At 68.2% G+C, this 16,076-nt stretch overlaps 4 protein-coding genes across 5 annotated transcripts; 1 reads left to right on the forward strand and 3 right to left on the reverse strand.

Moving 5' to 3' along the window:
• Window positions 1-828: 828 nt before the first annotated feature.
• On the forward strand, window positions 829-6,187 carry ATXN7L3 (ataxin 7 like 3). The gene is made up of 12 exons (XM_042020152.1): window positions 829-985; window positions 1,071-1,203; window positions 1,619-1,790; window positions 2,186-2,283; window positions 2,436-2,458; window positions 2,538-2,583; window positions 2,853-2,884; window positions 3,009-3,077; window positions 3,346-3,389; window positions 3,499-3,570; window positions 3,833-3,966; window positions 4,302-6,187. The coding sequence occupies exons 1-12, from the start codon at window positions 935-937 to the stop codon at window positions 4,448-4,450; spliced, it is 1,023 nt and encodes a 340-aa protein (XP_041876086.1). The 5' UTR covers window positions 829-934; the 3' UTR covers window positions 4,451-6,187.
• A 150-nt stretch (window positions 6,188-6,337) lies between these two features.
• Window positions 6,338-8,427, reverse strand: TMUB2 (transmembrane and ubiquitin like domain containing 2). Its single transcript, XM_042020153.1, has 3 exons — window positions 8,341-8,427; window positions 7,274-8,073; window positions 6,338-6,959 (listed from the first exon to the last, which is right to left on the reverse strand). Exons 2-3 carry the CDS (start codon window positions 7,753-7,755, stop codon window positions 6,590-6,592), a joined length of 852 nt encoding a protein of 283 aa, XP_041876087.1. The 5' UTR covers window positions 7,756-8,073; window positions 8,341-8,427; the 3' UTR covers window positions 6,338-6,589.
• Window positions 8,428-8,790: 363 nt separating this feature from the next.
• On the reverse strand, window positions 8,791-11,310 carry ASB16 (ankyrin repeat and SOCS box containing 16). The gene is made up of 5 exons (XM_042020157.1): window positions 10,765-11,310; window positions 10,167-10,434; window positions 9,382-9,874; window positions 9,190-9,303; window positions 8,791-9,098 (listed from the first exon to the last, which is right to left on the reverse strand). Exons 1-5 carry the CDS (start codon window positions 11,072-11,074, stop codon window positions 8,913-8,915), a joined length of 1,371 nt encoding a protein of 456 aa, XP_041876091.1. The 5' UTR covers window positions 11,075-11,310; the 3' UTR covers window positions 8,791-8,912.
• A 98-nt stretch (window positions 11,311-11,408) lies between these two features.
• On the reverse strand, window positions 11,409-15,655 carry HROB (homologous recombination factor with OB-fold). Of its 2 annotated transcripts, none has more exons than XM_042020154.1 (10): window positions 15,569-15,655; window positions 14,699-14,749; window positions 13,808-14,575; window positions 13,441-13,524; window positions 13,167-13,307; window positions 12,818-12,926; window positions 12,655-12,740; window positions 12,159-12,263; window positions 11,832-12,024; window positions 11,409-11,697 (listed from the first exon to the last, which is right to left on the reverse strand). In XM_042020154.1, exons 1-10 carry the CDS (start codon window positions 15,629-15,631, stop codon window positions 11,624-11,626), a joined length of 1,674 nt encoding a protein of 557 aa, XP_041876088.1. In that variant the 5' UTR covers window positions 15,632-15,655; the 3' UTR covers window positions 11,409-11,623. The 2 variants fall into 2 exon arrangements, with proteins under 2 accessions (XP_041876088.1, XP_041876089.1); XM_042020155.1 differs by lacking the exon at window positions 15,569-15,655 and adding an exon at window positions 14,988-15,160.
• Window positions 15,656-16,076: the final 421 nt, after the last annotated feature.

Here is a 16,076-nt window from a genome sequence, read left to right on the forward strand (position 1 = left end):
GGGACGCTCCCTGGGCCCCCCCAGCCCTATGGGATCCCCCCGGAGCCCCCCCTTCTCCCCCTCCCTTTTCTGCCTCAGCCTTGGGGGTCCTGGGAGCTGAGCCAATTCCAGCCCCTGGTTCCTCTTTCCTTTGTGGAAGGAAGAAATCCTTGGATCAGTGGGATTGGGGTATACAGGGGGGACATGGAGACCCCTCTCGTGTCCCCCCCATCCCAGGGTCAGAGTCCCCCCTGCTCCATGACAATCAGGGATTCCACTGGTCAGCACCGCTGGGTGCTGGGGGGGGCTGACCATGAGTTTGGGGTCTTTGGACTCCCACTGTGGGGGGGAGGCCAGGCCCCCCTTTGGGGGGGGGCAGACGGTGCTCCCCTCCCTGCCCTGTCCCCCGTCCGTCTGCTGCAAGGAAGGGTGATGCAGCAAAACCCTGCTCCTGGCAGGGGGGCAGTTTGGGGGCACCCCGAGTCCCCTGTGCCCGCCTACGGTCCAGAGACACTGGGGGGGTGAGGTGAGGCTCCTGGGGGAGCCTGACACCTTTGTGAAGGCCGGGCATGTCCCAGGCTGGCCTGAGGGGTGGGGGGACAGCAGGATGGACGCAGTGGGGCACAGGGGACATCTGCCCTGTGGCAGCCAGTGTCCCCCACTAACCTGGGGGGGATCCATGCCAGGCGGGGGGGAAACATGCCCAGCTGGGAGACCCCCAAGCCCCCCCCAGCTTCTCTCCTGGAGGGTTTAACCCTGGGACTCTTTCTCTTGGGGACCCCCAGAGCACATCTTGGGGACATGCCGGGGTGTGCAGTGGGATTTTGGCTGGAAAGGGGGTTGGGGAGGGGTCTGCTGGTGGGGGTTGAGGTGCCAGTGAGACCCCCCCGTGCCCCCAGCCCCCTGTGTCCCGTGCTATGAGCGTTCGGTGTGACTTCTCCGCGAGCAGCTGCAAATGAAAATGGAGGATATGTCTTTGTCTGGCCTGGATAACAGCAAACTGGAGGTGAGCTGCCCCCCCTGGGGGTCTGTCTGTCCCCTGGGGTATTCGTGTGTCCCCCCCAGTCCCTAACAGCCCCCCGGGCCCCCAGGCCATCGCACACGAGATCTACACGGAGCTGGTGGAGGATGCCTGCCTGGGGCTCTGCTTCGAGGTGCACCGGGCTGTCAAGTGTGGGTACTTCTTCCTGGATGACACGGACCCCGACAGCATGAAGGACTTTGGTGAGCCCCCCAAGGCCCCCAGAGTCGGGGTGACGCTGGTGACAGGGGCACAGCCAGGCCCCGGCTCCCAGAGAGGCTGTGGGGGTTTGGTGGTCCCCACACACAGGGATTTGGGTTTGAGGGGTGCTGAGGGGGATTAAATATCCAAATGTCCCCCCAACAGTGACCAGACTGTCCCAGAGGGGTAAATGGGGGGTGGGGAGTGTGTCACTGAACCCCAAAACGCGGTGCTGAGCCCTGGGGGGCACAGCTGGGGTGTGGATGGGAGGTAGCAGAGACCCCCTGGCAGCACTGCCACTGGTTTCAGTTCCCCCGAGTCACATTGAGGCTATGGGGAGGCTCTGGCAGCCCCCAGGACCCCCCCCCAGAGCAGAGCGGGGGTCTCAGGGCAGGGGCTGAGCGTGTCCCCCCGCAGAGATCGTGGACCAGCCGGGCGTGGACATCTTCGGGCAGGTGTACAACCAGTGGAAGAACAAGGAGTGTGTGTGCCCCAACTGCAGCCGCAGCATCGCTGCCTCCCGCTTCGCCCCACACCTGGAGAAGTGCCTGGGCATGGGCCGCAACAGCAGCCGCATCGCCAACCGCAGGTGGGACCCGGGGCTGCGGGTGCTCCCCGGGGGAAACCGAGGCACGAGGTGGGCTGAGGCTGGGTCTCTTCCCTGTGGGAAGCTGTGGATTCGGGCACTGATGAGCCTGGGATGGGAATTCAGCGTCCAGGTCTCTGCAGTCCTCGCTTTTCATCATGGGGATGTCCAGCTTGGTTCCTCCCTGGAGCTCCTCTTGTTCCTCCCCACCAGTTCACCCCTCCCAGGAGAATAAGCCGGGAACCCTGGGTCCTCTGTCCCCCCTGCCTCGCTGGCTGCTGGGGACTCCTGTCTGGACCCCTGGGTGCAGGGGAGGATGGGAGGTGCAGGATGGACGGCCCTGGGGTGCTGGGGAGGAGGTGGGGCAGATCCCAGCCATGACCTCCCTCCCTGCTAAGGATCGCGAGCAGCAACAACCTGAACAAGTCGGAGAGTGACCAGGAGGACAACGATGACATCAATGACAACGACTGGTCCTATGGCTCCGAGAAGAAAGGTGGGGAGGGGTCCCTGGTGTCCTGAGGGGTGGGGGACACATCCTGAACCCCGGTCCTGGCTGGTTGTGTGTGCTGGCCCTGGCCCTGGGGAGGCGGCGGCTCTGGGCTTGGGGCTGAATCAAATCTGTCCCTTCTGTGTCTCTCCCCACAGCAAAGAAGAGGAAATCGGATAAGGTGAGGGGTGAGAGGTGCAGGGAAGGGCGGGGGGCGCGAGGGGACACAGGACGCCCCCAACACCCCCCTCTCGTTGCAGAACCCCAACTCGCCCCGCAGGTCCAAGTCCCTGAAACACAAAAATGGTGAGGGGGCGGGGCTTGCACGCCTGGGTGGGGCTGGGAAATGGGGGGGGCTCACACCGGGGGGCGTGGCTTGGGTGGGCGTGGCACATGGGAGGGGTGGGGTATTTGGGTGGGTGGGGCAGGGGTGGGTGGGGCAGCTGCAGCGGGTGGGGCTTGTGGGGAGGCGGGGCTCTCCCTGGCCGGAGCCGGTGGCTGTGGGAGGGGGCACTGGGGGTCCCAGGCAGGGCCAGGCCGTGGGCAGGACCCCCTTCAGCCCTCCTCTCTCCCAGGCGAGATCGGCGGGAACCCCGATCCCTTCAAGGTGAGCCTGGGATGGGGGGAGAGGGTTGCCAGTCCCTCCTCCGCCCCCCCCGGGGGGGTCCTACTGCCCCCTCAGGAGGGTCCCCCCAGCTCCCCCCGCCCTGACCCTGCTCTCTGCCCCCCAGTACAGCAACTCGGCTGGAATCAACTACGAGACGCTGGGCCCCGAGGAGCTGCGGACGCTGCTCACCACGGTGCGGGGACAGGGGGTCCCCAGCTGGATGGGGGGGGCACCACCGGGGATGGGACCCTGGGGTCTCTCCGAGCTGGGCTCCATCCCACTGGGGCTGGTTTCCAGGCTGGGAACAGGGACAGGCAGCAGGTCCTGCTCTTGGGGCAGTGGCTGCTTTTTCTGAGACACAGCACTGGGAGACAGGGGGACCCCAGGGCTGTGAGGGTGCAGCACAGCCCAGGGGTCACTCACCTGTCCCCTCCAGACTCACCTGTCCCTTCCCTCCCCAGCAATGCGGGGTCATCTCCGAACACACCAAGAAGATGTGCACCAGGTGAGGCCTGGCCCTGCTCACTCTGGGGGGGCTTCCCGGGGGTCCCCAGTATGCCCTCATCCCCATGGGAGGGGGGAAGGCCCATCTCAGTCCCGTGTCTCGTCCCCAGGTCCCTGCGGTGTCCCCAGCACACGGATGAGCAGCGCAGGGCAGTCCGGGTTTACCTCCTCGGGCCCTCCGCGTAAGTGGGTGCAGAGTCGGGGTCCCCGAGGTCCCGGGGCCATGGTCCCGTGGAACAGGGGCTGGGGGGGCTGCACGGGGTGCTCAGGTGGGGCTGGGGACAGGGACAGCCCCAGGGAGGCCTGGAGGGGATGGGAGCCCAGGGCTGGGGTTGGGATGTGCAGCCCAGCGGGGCGGGGGGGCTGGGCCGAGCCCCTGGGCATCCCCCTGGCATCTGGGGGGGGCCTCTGTCCCCACTGTCCCTCCATAACACCCGTGCCCAGGTCCCTGCCCGAGGCCGAGGGCGGCGTGGAGAACGACAGCTTCGAGGTGGCCGAGAGCCAGGCCCTGATGAGCCGCCTGCAGTGGGACGGCTCCTCTGACATCTCCCCCTCTGACTCAGCCTCCTCCAAAGCCAGTGAGTGTTCAGGGGAGTGGGGAGCAAATCCTGGGTCACAGACCCCTCTGAGGGGCAAATCCTGGGTCACAGACCCCTCTGAGGGGCAAATCCTGGGGCACAGATCCCTCAGTGGGGGCAAAACTGGCTGTTCTGGCATCTCCCCAGTACAAGAGGGGATGAACAGACCGTGGCTCCATCCAAAGCCTGGAGCACCTTGTCACCCACCTGGGAGGGGGAGGAACATTTTGGGGTAGGTTTTCTTGGGTGTTGATCAGAGATGGGCACCATCCACTCTGTTGTGGGGCCCATCTCCTCCCTGACACCCCCATTTCTTTCCTTTCTCCCCTCCCCAGGTACAAACAACTCCGAGTCCCGCAAGACCAAGAAGAAGAAGCCCCACTTAGGGCTGGTGAGCGGCGCCCCAGGGCTCGGCTCCAGCAAGAAGAAGAAGCCCAAGCCCCCCGCCCCCCACACCCCCAGCATCTACGATGACATCAACTGAGCCCCGCGGAGCTGGGGAGGGGCAGGACGGACAGAGGGACGGACAGGGGTCAGGACAGCCCCCAGGCACCCCTGGGCCGGACACAACGTGGGTACCGGAGCACGGAGGACTCGGCTGTCGCTGGATGGGGCTGGATTTGGGGAGCCCCCATTGGTGCCCCCCTTCCTTCCCCCCTGTCCCGGTGCCTCTATTTATTCTGTGACAGTTTTTGTACGTGGGGCTCCCGTCAGGGTGTCTCGCTTGGACATGGGGGTACAGCCCCCCTTCCCCTCCCAGCGCCCCCAAAGCCACCCGTGCCCCCCCACACCTGCTCCTCACCCAGTGGGGTGGGGGGCACCTGAACACCCTGGGCAGGTCGGGGTCTGGGTCAGGAGGCTGTGAATGCCCCCTGCCCCGGGGTTTTGGGGTGAGCCCCCCACCCTGGGGCTGCCCCCCTCCCTACCCCGGGCTGGCACTCGCTGGTCGGGCTGGCTCAGGAGGGGGGGTCACACTGGAGGGGGACAAGTGGGGACCCTCTCACCCCCCAAATCTGTTCAGCTGTGCCTGCATTCAGCTGTTGAGGGTCCTGGGTGCCTGGCAGTGCCCACACAGCGGGGTCACGGGGGGCTGCATGCTGCATCCTTCATGTTTGGGGCTGTTTGGGGGTGGGTCTGGGGGCGGGGGGAGCTGCTGTGACCATCCCTGCACCAAACTTTGGGGAAGGGGGACCCCAACCTGCCAGGGACCTCTGGGGGGAGCTGGGATTGGAGCAAAACTGGGGGGGGAAGCACAGCCCGGCTTCAGCGCAGAGCCCCCCACACCTCTGTCCCCAGGGCAGCTCCGTGTCCCCCCGGCGTGTGCCTGGGGAGCTGCTGCTCCAGTCGGGGAGTCAGTGGGAACCCCCCACAGCTCTGGCAGGGTTTGCAGCCCCACAGGCTCCACTTTTGTTTGGGGAGGCCGGGACCAGCGCCCCGCTGTGCGGGCCGGGGGGGACAGGTCCCTCTGGCTGGATCCAGGTCACCCCCTGCCCTGTGCTCCCCTCCCCTCCCGCAGCTGTTCTCCATCGCAGGGGCTGTGCTGGGGACAGGGTTGGCTCCATCCCCTCTGCTCTCCCCCTCCATGGCTGGCTGACCCCCCCTTTGGCCATATGTCCCCGGGGGAGCTGTGTCTGTCCCTCCACCCTGGTGCCGTGGCTCATCCTCTCGCTGGGACTCACAAATTATGGTGCTCTCGACTCCGGATTCACTATTGTTTTCAAACTGCTGCTAAAGGCTGGGCTGGGGGGTCCCGCAGAGCCCTGGGCACCTCAAAACGCTGCAGGCCCCCCACTGCATGGAGACCCCCGTGTGGTCCCTCCTGATGTGGCTTTGGGGCTGGGGGGGTCTGGCCCCCGGAGCATGCCAAGCTGGCCTTCGCGTGCCCCGGGGCTTGAGGATGGGGCTGTGGGCACCCAAAACCACGGGGGACCACCCCAAACTGCCTGGGGGGGCACGGCGAGCTGGGGGTGTGGGGGGAGCAGCCTGAGCCCCTTCAGCTGCAGGAGAGGCGCTGCCATTTGGGGTCCAAGGGGTGTTAACAGGGCTTGGGGGGCTCAGACCGTGCCCTGTGACACCCCCAGGTCGGTGTCCTCACCCCCCCCCCCTCCCCCAGTGTTTGTGCGTGTCCCCCCCGAGGGGGAGCTGAGCCCTTGTGAGGTCTGTGTGTCCCGTGAGTGGGTTGTGGCTGCCCCTGTAAATAAAACTGCATCTTGACTTGGTATCTCTGGCATTAATTACAGCTCATTAATTAAGCAGGGCCTCTACCCCCCCACATCCATCTCCCCCCACTCCAGCAGCCACAAGTGGGGCTGGATTTGTTTTTATAACCCCCCCAAAACTGTAGGTGGGTGAGAGAGTGAGCAGCCCCCAGGGCAGGAAGGCGACCACTGGGGTGCCTTGACACCCTTTATTTGCTTTAAAAAGTCCTTGGGAAGAAGCCGCGGCCCTTTCCAGTGCTGTCCCACTCCCCTGGAGCTGGGATTGGGGCTGGGAGAGGGGGAATGGAGTTTGGGGGGGGCACAGCCCCTTTTTGGGAGGTAAAGTCCGGCAGCAAGGCTGGGACGCTGAGCTCCCACAGCATGGGGACAGGGACAGCGTGGTGCCTCCCCAGCTCCTTCCCGCCTCATCCCGCCTGTCCATACACCCCGAAGGCCAGGAAGGTGACCAGGACGGTGACACCGATCAGGGACACGGTGGCCGGGGCTGTGAAGAGCTGCCGGTAGTTGATGCGGAAATACCACCCGAGTGCCAGCACCACCATGACCGTGGGGACCATGAGGCTCCCCCCGCCCAGGGGCAGCCCGGGGGCTGCGGGGCCGGCGGGGCCGGGCTCGGGCAGGGCAGGGGTGGCCACGGTGGCCCCCCGGGAGCGGTGGCAGTGGATGACACAGTTGTCGGTTATGCGGAGCGAGCGCAGCGTCCGCGCCTGGTCCTGCAGCAGCTGCCCGCGGTAGATGAGCTTCATCTGGCTCTCCTGGCCCGGGAAGTATTTGCTGCGGAGGAGGGAAGAGGTTGGAGGGGGCAGAGACGGCGCTCATGGACCCACCTGGGTGGAAAGCCCCCCCCTGTTAAACGGGGAGGGGGCAGCTCGGGGGGAACACAATGGTACTGCCACCACGCCGTCTCTTTTAAACTCGTTGTTTTAAAGCCCACACCCCTCGGTATTTTTGGCACAGCAATAGGAATAAAAGCCCACCCCCGTTCTGTGGGAGGGGGCTGTTTGCAGAGGGGGGGGTGTACAGGAGCTGGGGAGGGGGTGCTGCCAACCCGGCAGTGCTCCCCATGTCCCCTGTCCCTCGGGACTCACCTCTTGAGAATCCCCACGGTGTCCTCGGGCCGGGCCACCGCCACCTCCTCGGTGTCGTTGAGGAACTTGAGGCGGATCTTGATGAGGCCGGGGCACACGTCCCCTGCCCCGGGGGCACGGGGCTCAGCGGCGCCTTGGGACAAGCTCCGCACGTCCAGCAGCTGCTCCAGGCCGGGATCGGGGGGGCTCCCGCTGTCCCCCTGTGCCGCCGCCCCCCCTTCCTCCTCTGTTTTCTCCTCCGCGTTCTCGGGGGCCCTGGGGGGCTCCGGGGCCTCGGCCGCGCCCGCGGGCCCCGCGTAGGGCGGGAGCGGCCCGAGGCGGATGACGGCCGCGTCCCCGGTGCCCAGGAGCTGGCCGCTGCCATCGGCCACGTACGTGGACAGCCAGGCCAGCACCAGCGCCAGCACCAGCACGGCCACCCCGGCCACCAGCGTCACCTCGTCCCCCACCCCCAGGATGAGGGGGGCGGCCGGGGGCTCCATCTCCGGGACCCCCCCGCTCAGCCGGGGACCTTTATCCCCGCCTCGATCTCCCGGTGCCCGGTGTGACCGGGCTGTGCGGCGGCAGCGGGGACCCCGGGGGCTGCCCCGGTGCCACCTTCGGGCTCAGAACAGACCCCTGGGCTGCTCCCGGTGCCCGCAGATCCGCAGAGACGGGAGCTCCTCGCTGCGGATTTTCCTCCTCGCTTCCGAGGGACCAAACCGGCAGCGCTGCGCTCACCTTACCGGGCCCGGCGGAGGCTCCCGGAGGCTCCCGCAGCCCCTCGGTGCCCGGCGGGGCAGGGTCAGGCCATCCCCGACCTGGACGGAGCAGAGCGATGCGGTTAGAGGGGCCTGGGCACCGCGGGGCGGGAGGAACCGGGGCAGTCCCTGCCCGTCCCCGGGGGTCCCGGTGTGTCCCTGCCGGTCCCCGTGTGTCCCGGGCGTCCCTACCAGCCCCGGGGGTCCCGGTGCGACCCTGCCATCCCCGGCCATTCCGGGGGGTGCCGGTGTGTCCCTGTCAGCCCCCGCGGTCCCGGGGTGTCCCCGCCATCCCCGGGGGTCCCGGGGTGTCCCCCCCCCACTCACCGCCTCCCGCCGCCGCCGCCCGCGCGCCGGAAGCGCCACGTCACAGGGCGCCGCCGCCAGGGGGCGGGAGGAGGCGGCGGGCGCGCGCGCGGCGCGTCACGGCCGCGCTCACGAGCCACGCCCACTGGGCGTGGCCAAAGGGGCGGAGCGAGAGGGACGCGGCCATTGGTGGGCGGGGTCTGTGGGGGGCGTGGTCACGGGCCCGGCGGGGCGGGGCCTCGGGAGCCGCGTGGGAACCCCCGGGCTGACCCCCCCCCCCCCCGGGGCCTGACCGGGGCCTGGCGCCCCCCGGCCGCGGTGCCACCCCCTCCCCAGTGCCCACATCCTCCAGGGCCCATCTGTGCCCTCCCTGCCACCTGTGACCCCCTGGCTCTGCCCGCCCCAGTCCCCGGGCACCCGCAGCAGCTGTCATTGCCCACGCGGGTCGCACAGGGACAAAGACGCCCCAAGAGCCACCTCTGCCACGTCCTTTAATGACACCAGGGCACGAGGGGGACACGGCAAGCGGAGGCCGGTGGGGGACGTGGAGGGGACACATGAAAGGTACACCAGCGGGGACACATGTTGTGCCCTCAGGAGATGAGCCCCTCGATGGGCAGCTGGAGGTAGCAGCGCAGGGGAGGCGGCAGTGCCAGCCTGGGGACAGCGGTGTGACAACGGGCACCCAGGTGATGCCGGATGGCCACACGTGCCAGGTGCTGCAGCCGCCGGGGCTGTCCCGCCATGCGCACGGCCGAGGCATAGAACTCCTGGTGCTCCTGCACATGGGGGACACGGGGGTCAGTTAGCTGGGCTTGGGACACGGGGACAGCCCAGGACCCCCCAGGACATTCCAGAACACCCCCTTACCTCCCACAGCTCGGGGGGCACGGCCTCCACCCAGCCGTCGGCGGGGGGCACGCGGTCGTAGGCGTTGAGCATCACCTCCAGCGCCGGCGGGTGCTGGCAGCACAGCCTGAGCATCTGCCAGCAGAGCTGTGTCACCGAGGCGTGACACCGCCACTGCCACCACCCCGTGCCCCCATCAGCCCCGTTCCCCACCTTGGGGTGCGCGGGGAGGGCACCGTGCTCGAGCAGGAGCGCGATGGTCTCCTCGGGCCGCTGCTCCCGGTACTCGTGCACGGCGCGGAGGGCGCAGTCCATGGGGGTGTCGCCGGCGCCGTTGGGGACGGTGGCATCGGCGCCGTGGCGCAGCAGCAGCCGGGCCAGCGCGGGGTGCCCGTTGGCACAGGCGTTGTGCAGCGGCGTGTGGCCCTTGCACCCCGCGGCCCGGGGGTCAGCGCCGGCCGCCAGCAGCCGCTCGGCCACGCGCAGGAACCGCTCGGCGTCCTCGGGGCGCTCGGCCGCGGCGGCCGCCGCGTTCAGGGGGGTCTCGCCCTGGTGGGTGCGCCGGGAGGGGTCGGCGCCGTGGTGCAGGTACAGCTCCACGTGGGCCACCAGCCCCTGGCGCGCCGCCACGTGCAGGGCTGTCACCTGCCGGTCCCGTGTGCCCAGGTTCACCTGCGCCCCGTGTGCCAGCAGCAGCTCTGCGCACCTGGAGCGGAGGGAATAGGGTGAGGGGACACTCTGGAGAGACACGGGACGCGACCAGGACACGCCTGAGAGATCTGGCTCCCGTGAGATACCCCTAGGGGCATCCCCAGGACATACCGGAGAGCCCTGGCTCCCACGGAACAGCCCCAGGGACACCCCAGGGACCCCCGCAGGACACCCCACAGGCCCCTGGCTCCCAGGCTGCGTGGGCAGGAGTGACGAATCCATGGGTAGGGCCTCTCATGCAGATGAGCCCCACCCTGGCCAGCCCCCCATGCAGGTGCCCCCCGTACCTGAGGCTGTGGGGCGCGGTGCAGAGGTGCAGCGGGGCCGAGCCGTCGGCGCTCAGCACGTTGGGGTTGGCACCAAAGGCCAGGAGCAGGCGGGCGCAGTTGGGGTGGGGGGCGGCCACGCTGTCGTGCAGGGGGGCCCGGTCCCCCACCACGGCGTCCACGGCCGCCCCCCGCAGAAGCAGGTGCCGGGCACAGTCCTCGTAGCCGCGGGCGGCGGCGATGCGCAGGGCAGAGGTGTGCTGCCGGCGGGGGCTCAGCACCCACAGCCCTGCGGGGGTCAGCGGGCACGGGGGGCTGACGGATAGCCCAACCCTGCCGGACCCCCCCTCACCCATCCCCACCCACCCACAGCCCTGCCGGAGGTGGGGGGAGTAGTGGGGCACCCGTGGGGGCTGCCCTGCACACCCACCCTGCACCAGACCCCCCCTCACCCACAGACTGGAGCAGCCAGCCTTGCTCCCCCAGCCTGCCTGGAGCTGCACCCTCGCCCGACACCCCCTTTCCTTTTCCTGGCTCCCCACTCATTCTGCAGGGGAACGGAAGGAAAGGAGAAGGGAGAAGGAAGAAAGGACCCCCAGTCGCACCCCCGGCCCCGTACCCTGCTCCGGTGACCACACCAGCTCCTCGCTGACCATCTCCAACACCAAATTCGCGGTGGCCTCGTCCCTGAAGATGCTCTGGACGCGCGGCAGGTCCCCGGCGTAGAGGGCGTTGTGCACGGCGGGGTCCCGGCAGAACTGGCGCCGCCGGGGGGGGCTCGGGGGGGCTCGGGGAGTCCCGGGCAGGAAGCGGCGCGAGGCCGATTCCCGGGCCAGGGCTCTCCGGCGATCCTCCCGCTCCAGCAGCTCCCGCTGCAGCCGCAGCGAGCGCAGCGCCGAGGAGCTGAAGGCGAAGGTTTCGTGGGCCATGGGCACCCCGGGAGGGCAGAGGGATCTGGGGGGCAGCGGCCGGCGTCCTGCGCCTGGGGGGTTATAAATAGGGCTGCGCCCCACACACGGATGTGGAATCAAATCCCAGAGCCAGAGGCCCTATAAATAACTCCTGGGCGGTAAACAGAGTCACGGGGTGCCGGGGAGTTTAACCTGTTGGTGGGTGCGAGGTGGGGACGTCCCACGGGGTGGGATCTGGGGATCCCCCAACCCTGCGGGGCTGTGAGACCCTGGGGGGAATGGCCCTCCTGCCCAGGGAGAGCAGAGACCCTCCGGGAAGGGACAGAGGGGTGACACACGAGGACAAAGGTGATGCAGAAACAAAACAGCCCTTTAATGCAGGTTTGGGAGCGAGAGGGGCCGGAGTGCCCGGAGCAGTGGGGACAGCACTGAGGCTGTGACCCCCCCGGGTGTCCCCAGCTCTCAGCTCCACAACAAACACCACCGACACGCAGGGAGAGGAGCAGGTGGGTGGCAGGTGTGTCACCTGCTCCTCGGCACCGTCACCCTCACCAGCAGCCGCCGGGCTCAGCCGCAGTCAGCCTGCGCCGAGGCCGAGAAGAAATCCTCAGGCAGCTCTCCCAGGAGCCCATCCAGGTCATCTGCAGGGCACAGCAGGATGGGACCCATGAGTTTTGTGTGTGTATGGGATCATGGAATTGTTCAGGTTGGGAACCAGGCCGTTTTCCACAGGACATGGAGCTTTTCCTCCCCTCCCAGAGTGGGTCTGACTCACCCATGTCACATCCATCCGCTCCCACCGGCTCTTCCCAGCTGGGACCAGAGCTTGGTGGATGCAGGGAGAAGCCCCCAGGATGCTGCTCTGCACTGTGTCCACTTGTCCTCGAGTGTCCCCAATCCTCAGGAACAAGGACACCCTGGGGGGGCTGTGCGGGGGGGTCCGGGATCAGCTCAGCCTGGGCAGGGACCTGCAAAACCCAGCAGGGATGAATTATTGGGGCATTTACCCATCCCTCCCCCTTCCTCCCAAGGGTCCCCATAGCCCAGACCCCTTTGGGGGTCCCAACACCTCCCCAGGGCCAGCAGCAGGGTCCCCCCTCACCTGCCGGGGGGAGCAGCCCTCGGGCTCCGGCGGGAAGATCCGGAGGAGGTTGTTGGGGGTCACGTTGAGGTAGTGGTTGCGGTGGGAGGGGGAGAAGACCCCCACCTGCAGAGAGGGCAGACAGAGGGGGTAGAGCCAGCTCCCAGATAACACCCCGAAGTTACAGTCCCCTATTTATGGAAATTTTAGGATAAAGGGTGAAATTTTAGGAACGCTTGAGAAAAACGCGAGGTGCGAAACTGTGGGAGACCTTTTTCTCCTATTTATATTTGCAGTCCCTGGGTGCTACAGGATGGGAACGGTGATGTACCCCATGAACACCCTAGTGCCTCTTATCCCCTTATCCCAATACTTACATTCACAACTCCAGGGTGTGACGGGGTTGGGAACGGGACGGGTGATGTGCTGTGTCACCGCCCCCGTAGCTCCCCACACCGCATTCCCCTGGGATGGGATCCCACTGCCTGTGGGATAAGCAGCCCCCAGCTCTCCTCACCTGCCTCAGCAGCAGCACGGAGCCGGCGCGGAGCTCGCTCTGCCTCTGCTCCAGCAGCAGCCGGTGCACCGTGCCCTGCATCTCCCCTGGGAACGAGGATGGGACCGTGAGCCCCGGAGTGACAGGCGGGACCCCAGCTGGGCACAGGTACGGCCCCACTCACCTGTGGGGTCCCGGAACACGGCACCAGCGCCGGCGCTGCTCCTGGTCAGGGTCTTGATCATCACGGCCATGCTGGGGACCTTGTTTTTTGGGAGCTGCTTCAGGGCTGCCTGCACAGCACAACGGGGATTTTGGGGTAACCTTGGGCAGGACCGGGAGCTGGGACTCCATGATCCTTGTGGGTCCCTTCCCGTGTGGGATATTCCAGGATTCTACGACCCTCGTCACCCGTGGGGACGTGGGTGCCTGTGCTCAGCCCAGCTCGGCCCCCTCCCCACAGATTCCCAGCCCTAAAAGCAGCTCTGAGGGGTGAGGGAAGAGCAGGAAGCCGAATCCTGGGCCGCCCTCACCTTGCGGAGCACCATGACCACGCTGTAGGTGTGGAGGAAGCAGCCGGGGTCCCTCTCATCCAGCCCCAGCTCCGTCTTCATGGCCAGCCAGGGCCCCTTCCCAAAATCCTCCTCCGTGGGCAGCGGGGAGCTGGGCAGGGCCTGGAGTTGGGGACATCCACGGTCACGGAGCCCCAGGGCTCCCTCCCCGCCCAGCACCCTGCTCTGGGAGCCCCAGCAGTGCTGCTGGGATTCCCACCGGGATGTGCCAGAGCAGAGGTGGGAGGGGGGTTACCTGAGCCCGCGGCTTCGCCACGGCCCCGTGGGCCGGAGTTTGGGGAGCAGAAACCAGGATCTCCTCCAGCAGCTTCCCGGAGTGCTTGTGGGAGAGGGGGAGACATCCAGGGATCTGCATCGCTTCACCTGCTGCTCCCATCCCATCCCAGCCCTCATCCCGTTCCCATTCCCATCCTATCCCCCCCATTCCATTCCTGACCCCATCCTATTCCCATCCCATCCTTATCCCCGTTCCCATTCCCATCCTATCCCCCCCCCCCATTCCATTCCTATCCCATCCTTATCCCCGTTCCCATGCTGTCCCCATCCCCATCCAATCCCACCCTCATCTCTACCCCGTTCCCACCCCTGTTCCCGTTCCCCACCTGCTGGGGCAGGATCCCGGCGGGCCCCGGGAAGCGCCGGCTCTCCCTGCGTGGGGGGGCTCGGGGGGGTCCCCCGGGGGCTTTGCTGGCCGCTGTCACCAGCTGCACCAGGTGGTTGGTGACCACGGGGGGGTTCGGGGGGCCGGGGGGGCCTGAGGGGGGCCCGGGGGGCAGGCAGGGCTGGGGGCAGCTCTGTGCTGGGGGGGTCCGGGGCACCGAGGAGCTGCTCTCTCCTAGGGATGCTCGGACAGGCCTCAAGGACGGAGCCCCCGGAGCAGGGATGCACCCTCCGGAGCCGCCCGGCTTTCCCACGGAAGGGGGGGGTCTGGGGGTGCAGGCACCGGCCGCGCTGGGCCGCAGCACCAGTTTGGGACTGGGGAGGGGGCCCTGCCTGTCCTGCACCCCCCCGGAGCCAGGGACCAGCTCCTCTCCCACCCTGAGCTTTTTGGGGATCCCACATTCCTGAGTGTTCTCCTTCCCTGGGCATTTCCATGGGGGCTTCTCGCGGTGCCTGGCGGGCAGCGGGGCAGCGCCGGCCCCCACCGGCACCTCGGGACCCTCCAGCTCCCTGCAGGCGGCCAGGAAAAGGTCATTGTCCAGCTCATCCTGGGGCGCTGCTCCCCGGGATGGGGGTCCCTGGAACCCGCCCTGCCCGGCGAGGGGCCGCAGGGTGGGGGCTTTACTGGGATGAACTGGGACGACGCTGGGTGAGGAATGCCCGGGGATCACAAACTGGTTCTCTGCATCTTCCACAGCGGAGAGGAAATCCTGCGGGAAAACAAACTCCGGCAATCCAAACAGCTCCGTGTGTTCCCCAGAGCTCACCCAGCTCGGTCGGTCCGGGCGGACCGCAGCTCCGGGGGGGCCCCAGGCCCTTGGGGGGTCCCTCACCTCGTCCTCCAGCTCCCCGTCGGTCCCAAAAAGCTTCTGGAAGTGGCAGGACTGTGGGAAAAGGGGGAAGAATGGGACTGGGAAGGACACAACAAGCTGGCGGGACCCTCGGTGAGGGGCCCCCGGGAGGATCCCGCACCTCGCCGAGGGGACCCCGCCTCTGCCCCCTCTCAGCCCGCGGGGGCCCTCGGAGATCCCTTTGTGAGGGCCCTCCGTGGCCCCGCCGTGGAGACCCCGGATCTCTCCCAGGGGACCCCCAAAACCGCCTCCGTCCCCCCGGCCCCGTTACCATGGCAGCGGCGCGACCCCTCCCCTCCCCGGCCCGGCCCCGGAGGCGGAAGCGGCGGGGCCGGGACTCGAACTCCGGGCCCCGGGGAAGGGGCGGAACTTCCCCTGCGGCGCCGCGCGCCGCCTGGCGGCGGGCAGGAAACGCGGCCGCGCCCCTTAAAGGGCCACGCACTCCCTTTCCTCGCGCGTATCACATGTGCACACGCGTGTGCCCCCGCGTCACCCGGCCGGGCCCCGAGGCGCTGCCGGTGACTCAGCGCGGCCCCGGCCCGGTGTGATTCACTCCCGCACGCCCCCGCGGCACAGGCTGAGTAGCCCCCCACCCCGGGCCTGCTACACCCACACACGCGCGTGTGCAAGGGCATGAGCAGGTGCTGCGGCCGGCAAGGGCACACGGATGTGTCTGTGTGTCCTGCACGCACGTGTGTGCCTGTGCATCCTGTACATGTGTGTGTGTGTCCTGCACGCGCGTGTGTCCGTGCCCTGTGTCCCGCGTGTGTGCCAGGCTGAAGTGCAGCTGCCCACGGGCACAGAGCACGCGTGTGCCCCGCCGGCCGGCCTGTTGCACACGCATGTTCACACCTGCGTGCTCAAGCACTCCTGTGCGAGCGCGGTTGCACACCAAGCTCCGGGGGTGCGCGCCATGGCCTGTCGCCCTGTCCCACACACGCGTACCCTCACACACCGACAGCCCCTCACACACCGACAGCCGCTCACACTCACTCTCCCCGCGGCCCCTTTAAGGCCCCGTTAGGCTCCGCCCCCTCTCTTGGCCCCGCCCCTTTAGGGGAGGGGGCCGCGCGCGGGGCTATTTTTAGCGCCGGGCGCCGTCACGTGACCTGGAGTGACGTCACCGAATGTTGTTGTCGGGGCGGGCGGGGCCGCGCGGCGAAGATGGAGGAGGAGGCGGGGGGGCGGCGGGGCGCGCGCCGGGCGGCACCGGGGGGACCCCAGGTACGGGGGGACCCGGGGGGCGCCGGGGCCGCGGGATCGGGGCGGGGGCCCGCGGCGGGGGGGCGGACCTGCGGTGTCGGGGTCTCCCGTGCGGGCCCGGGGGGCTCCGTGCAGTGGCGGGGGGGCTGCAGTTCGG

Source organism: Corvus kubaryi, unplaced genomic scaffold (genome assembly GCF_017639235.1).
Source record: "Corvus kubaryi isolate FWS band 111438036 unplaced genomic scaffold, C.kubaryi_AGA036_p1.0 36845, whole genome shotgun sequence".
Taxonomy (NCBI): domain Eukaryota; kingdom Metazoa; phylum Chordata; class Aves; order Passeriformes; family Corvidae; genus Corvus; species Corvus kubaryi.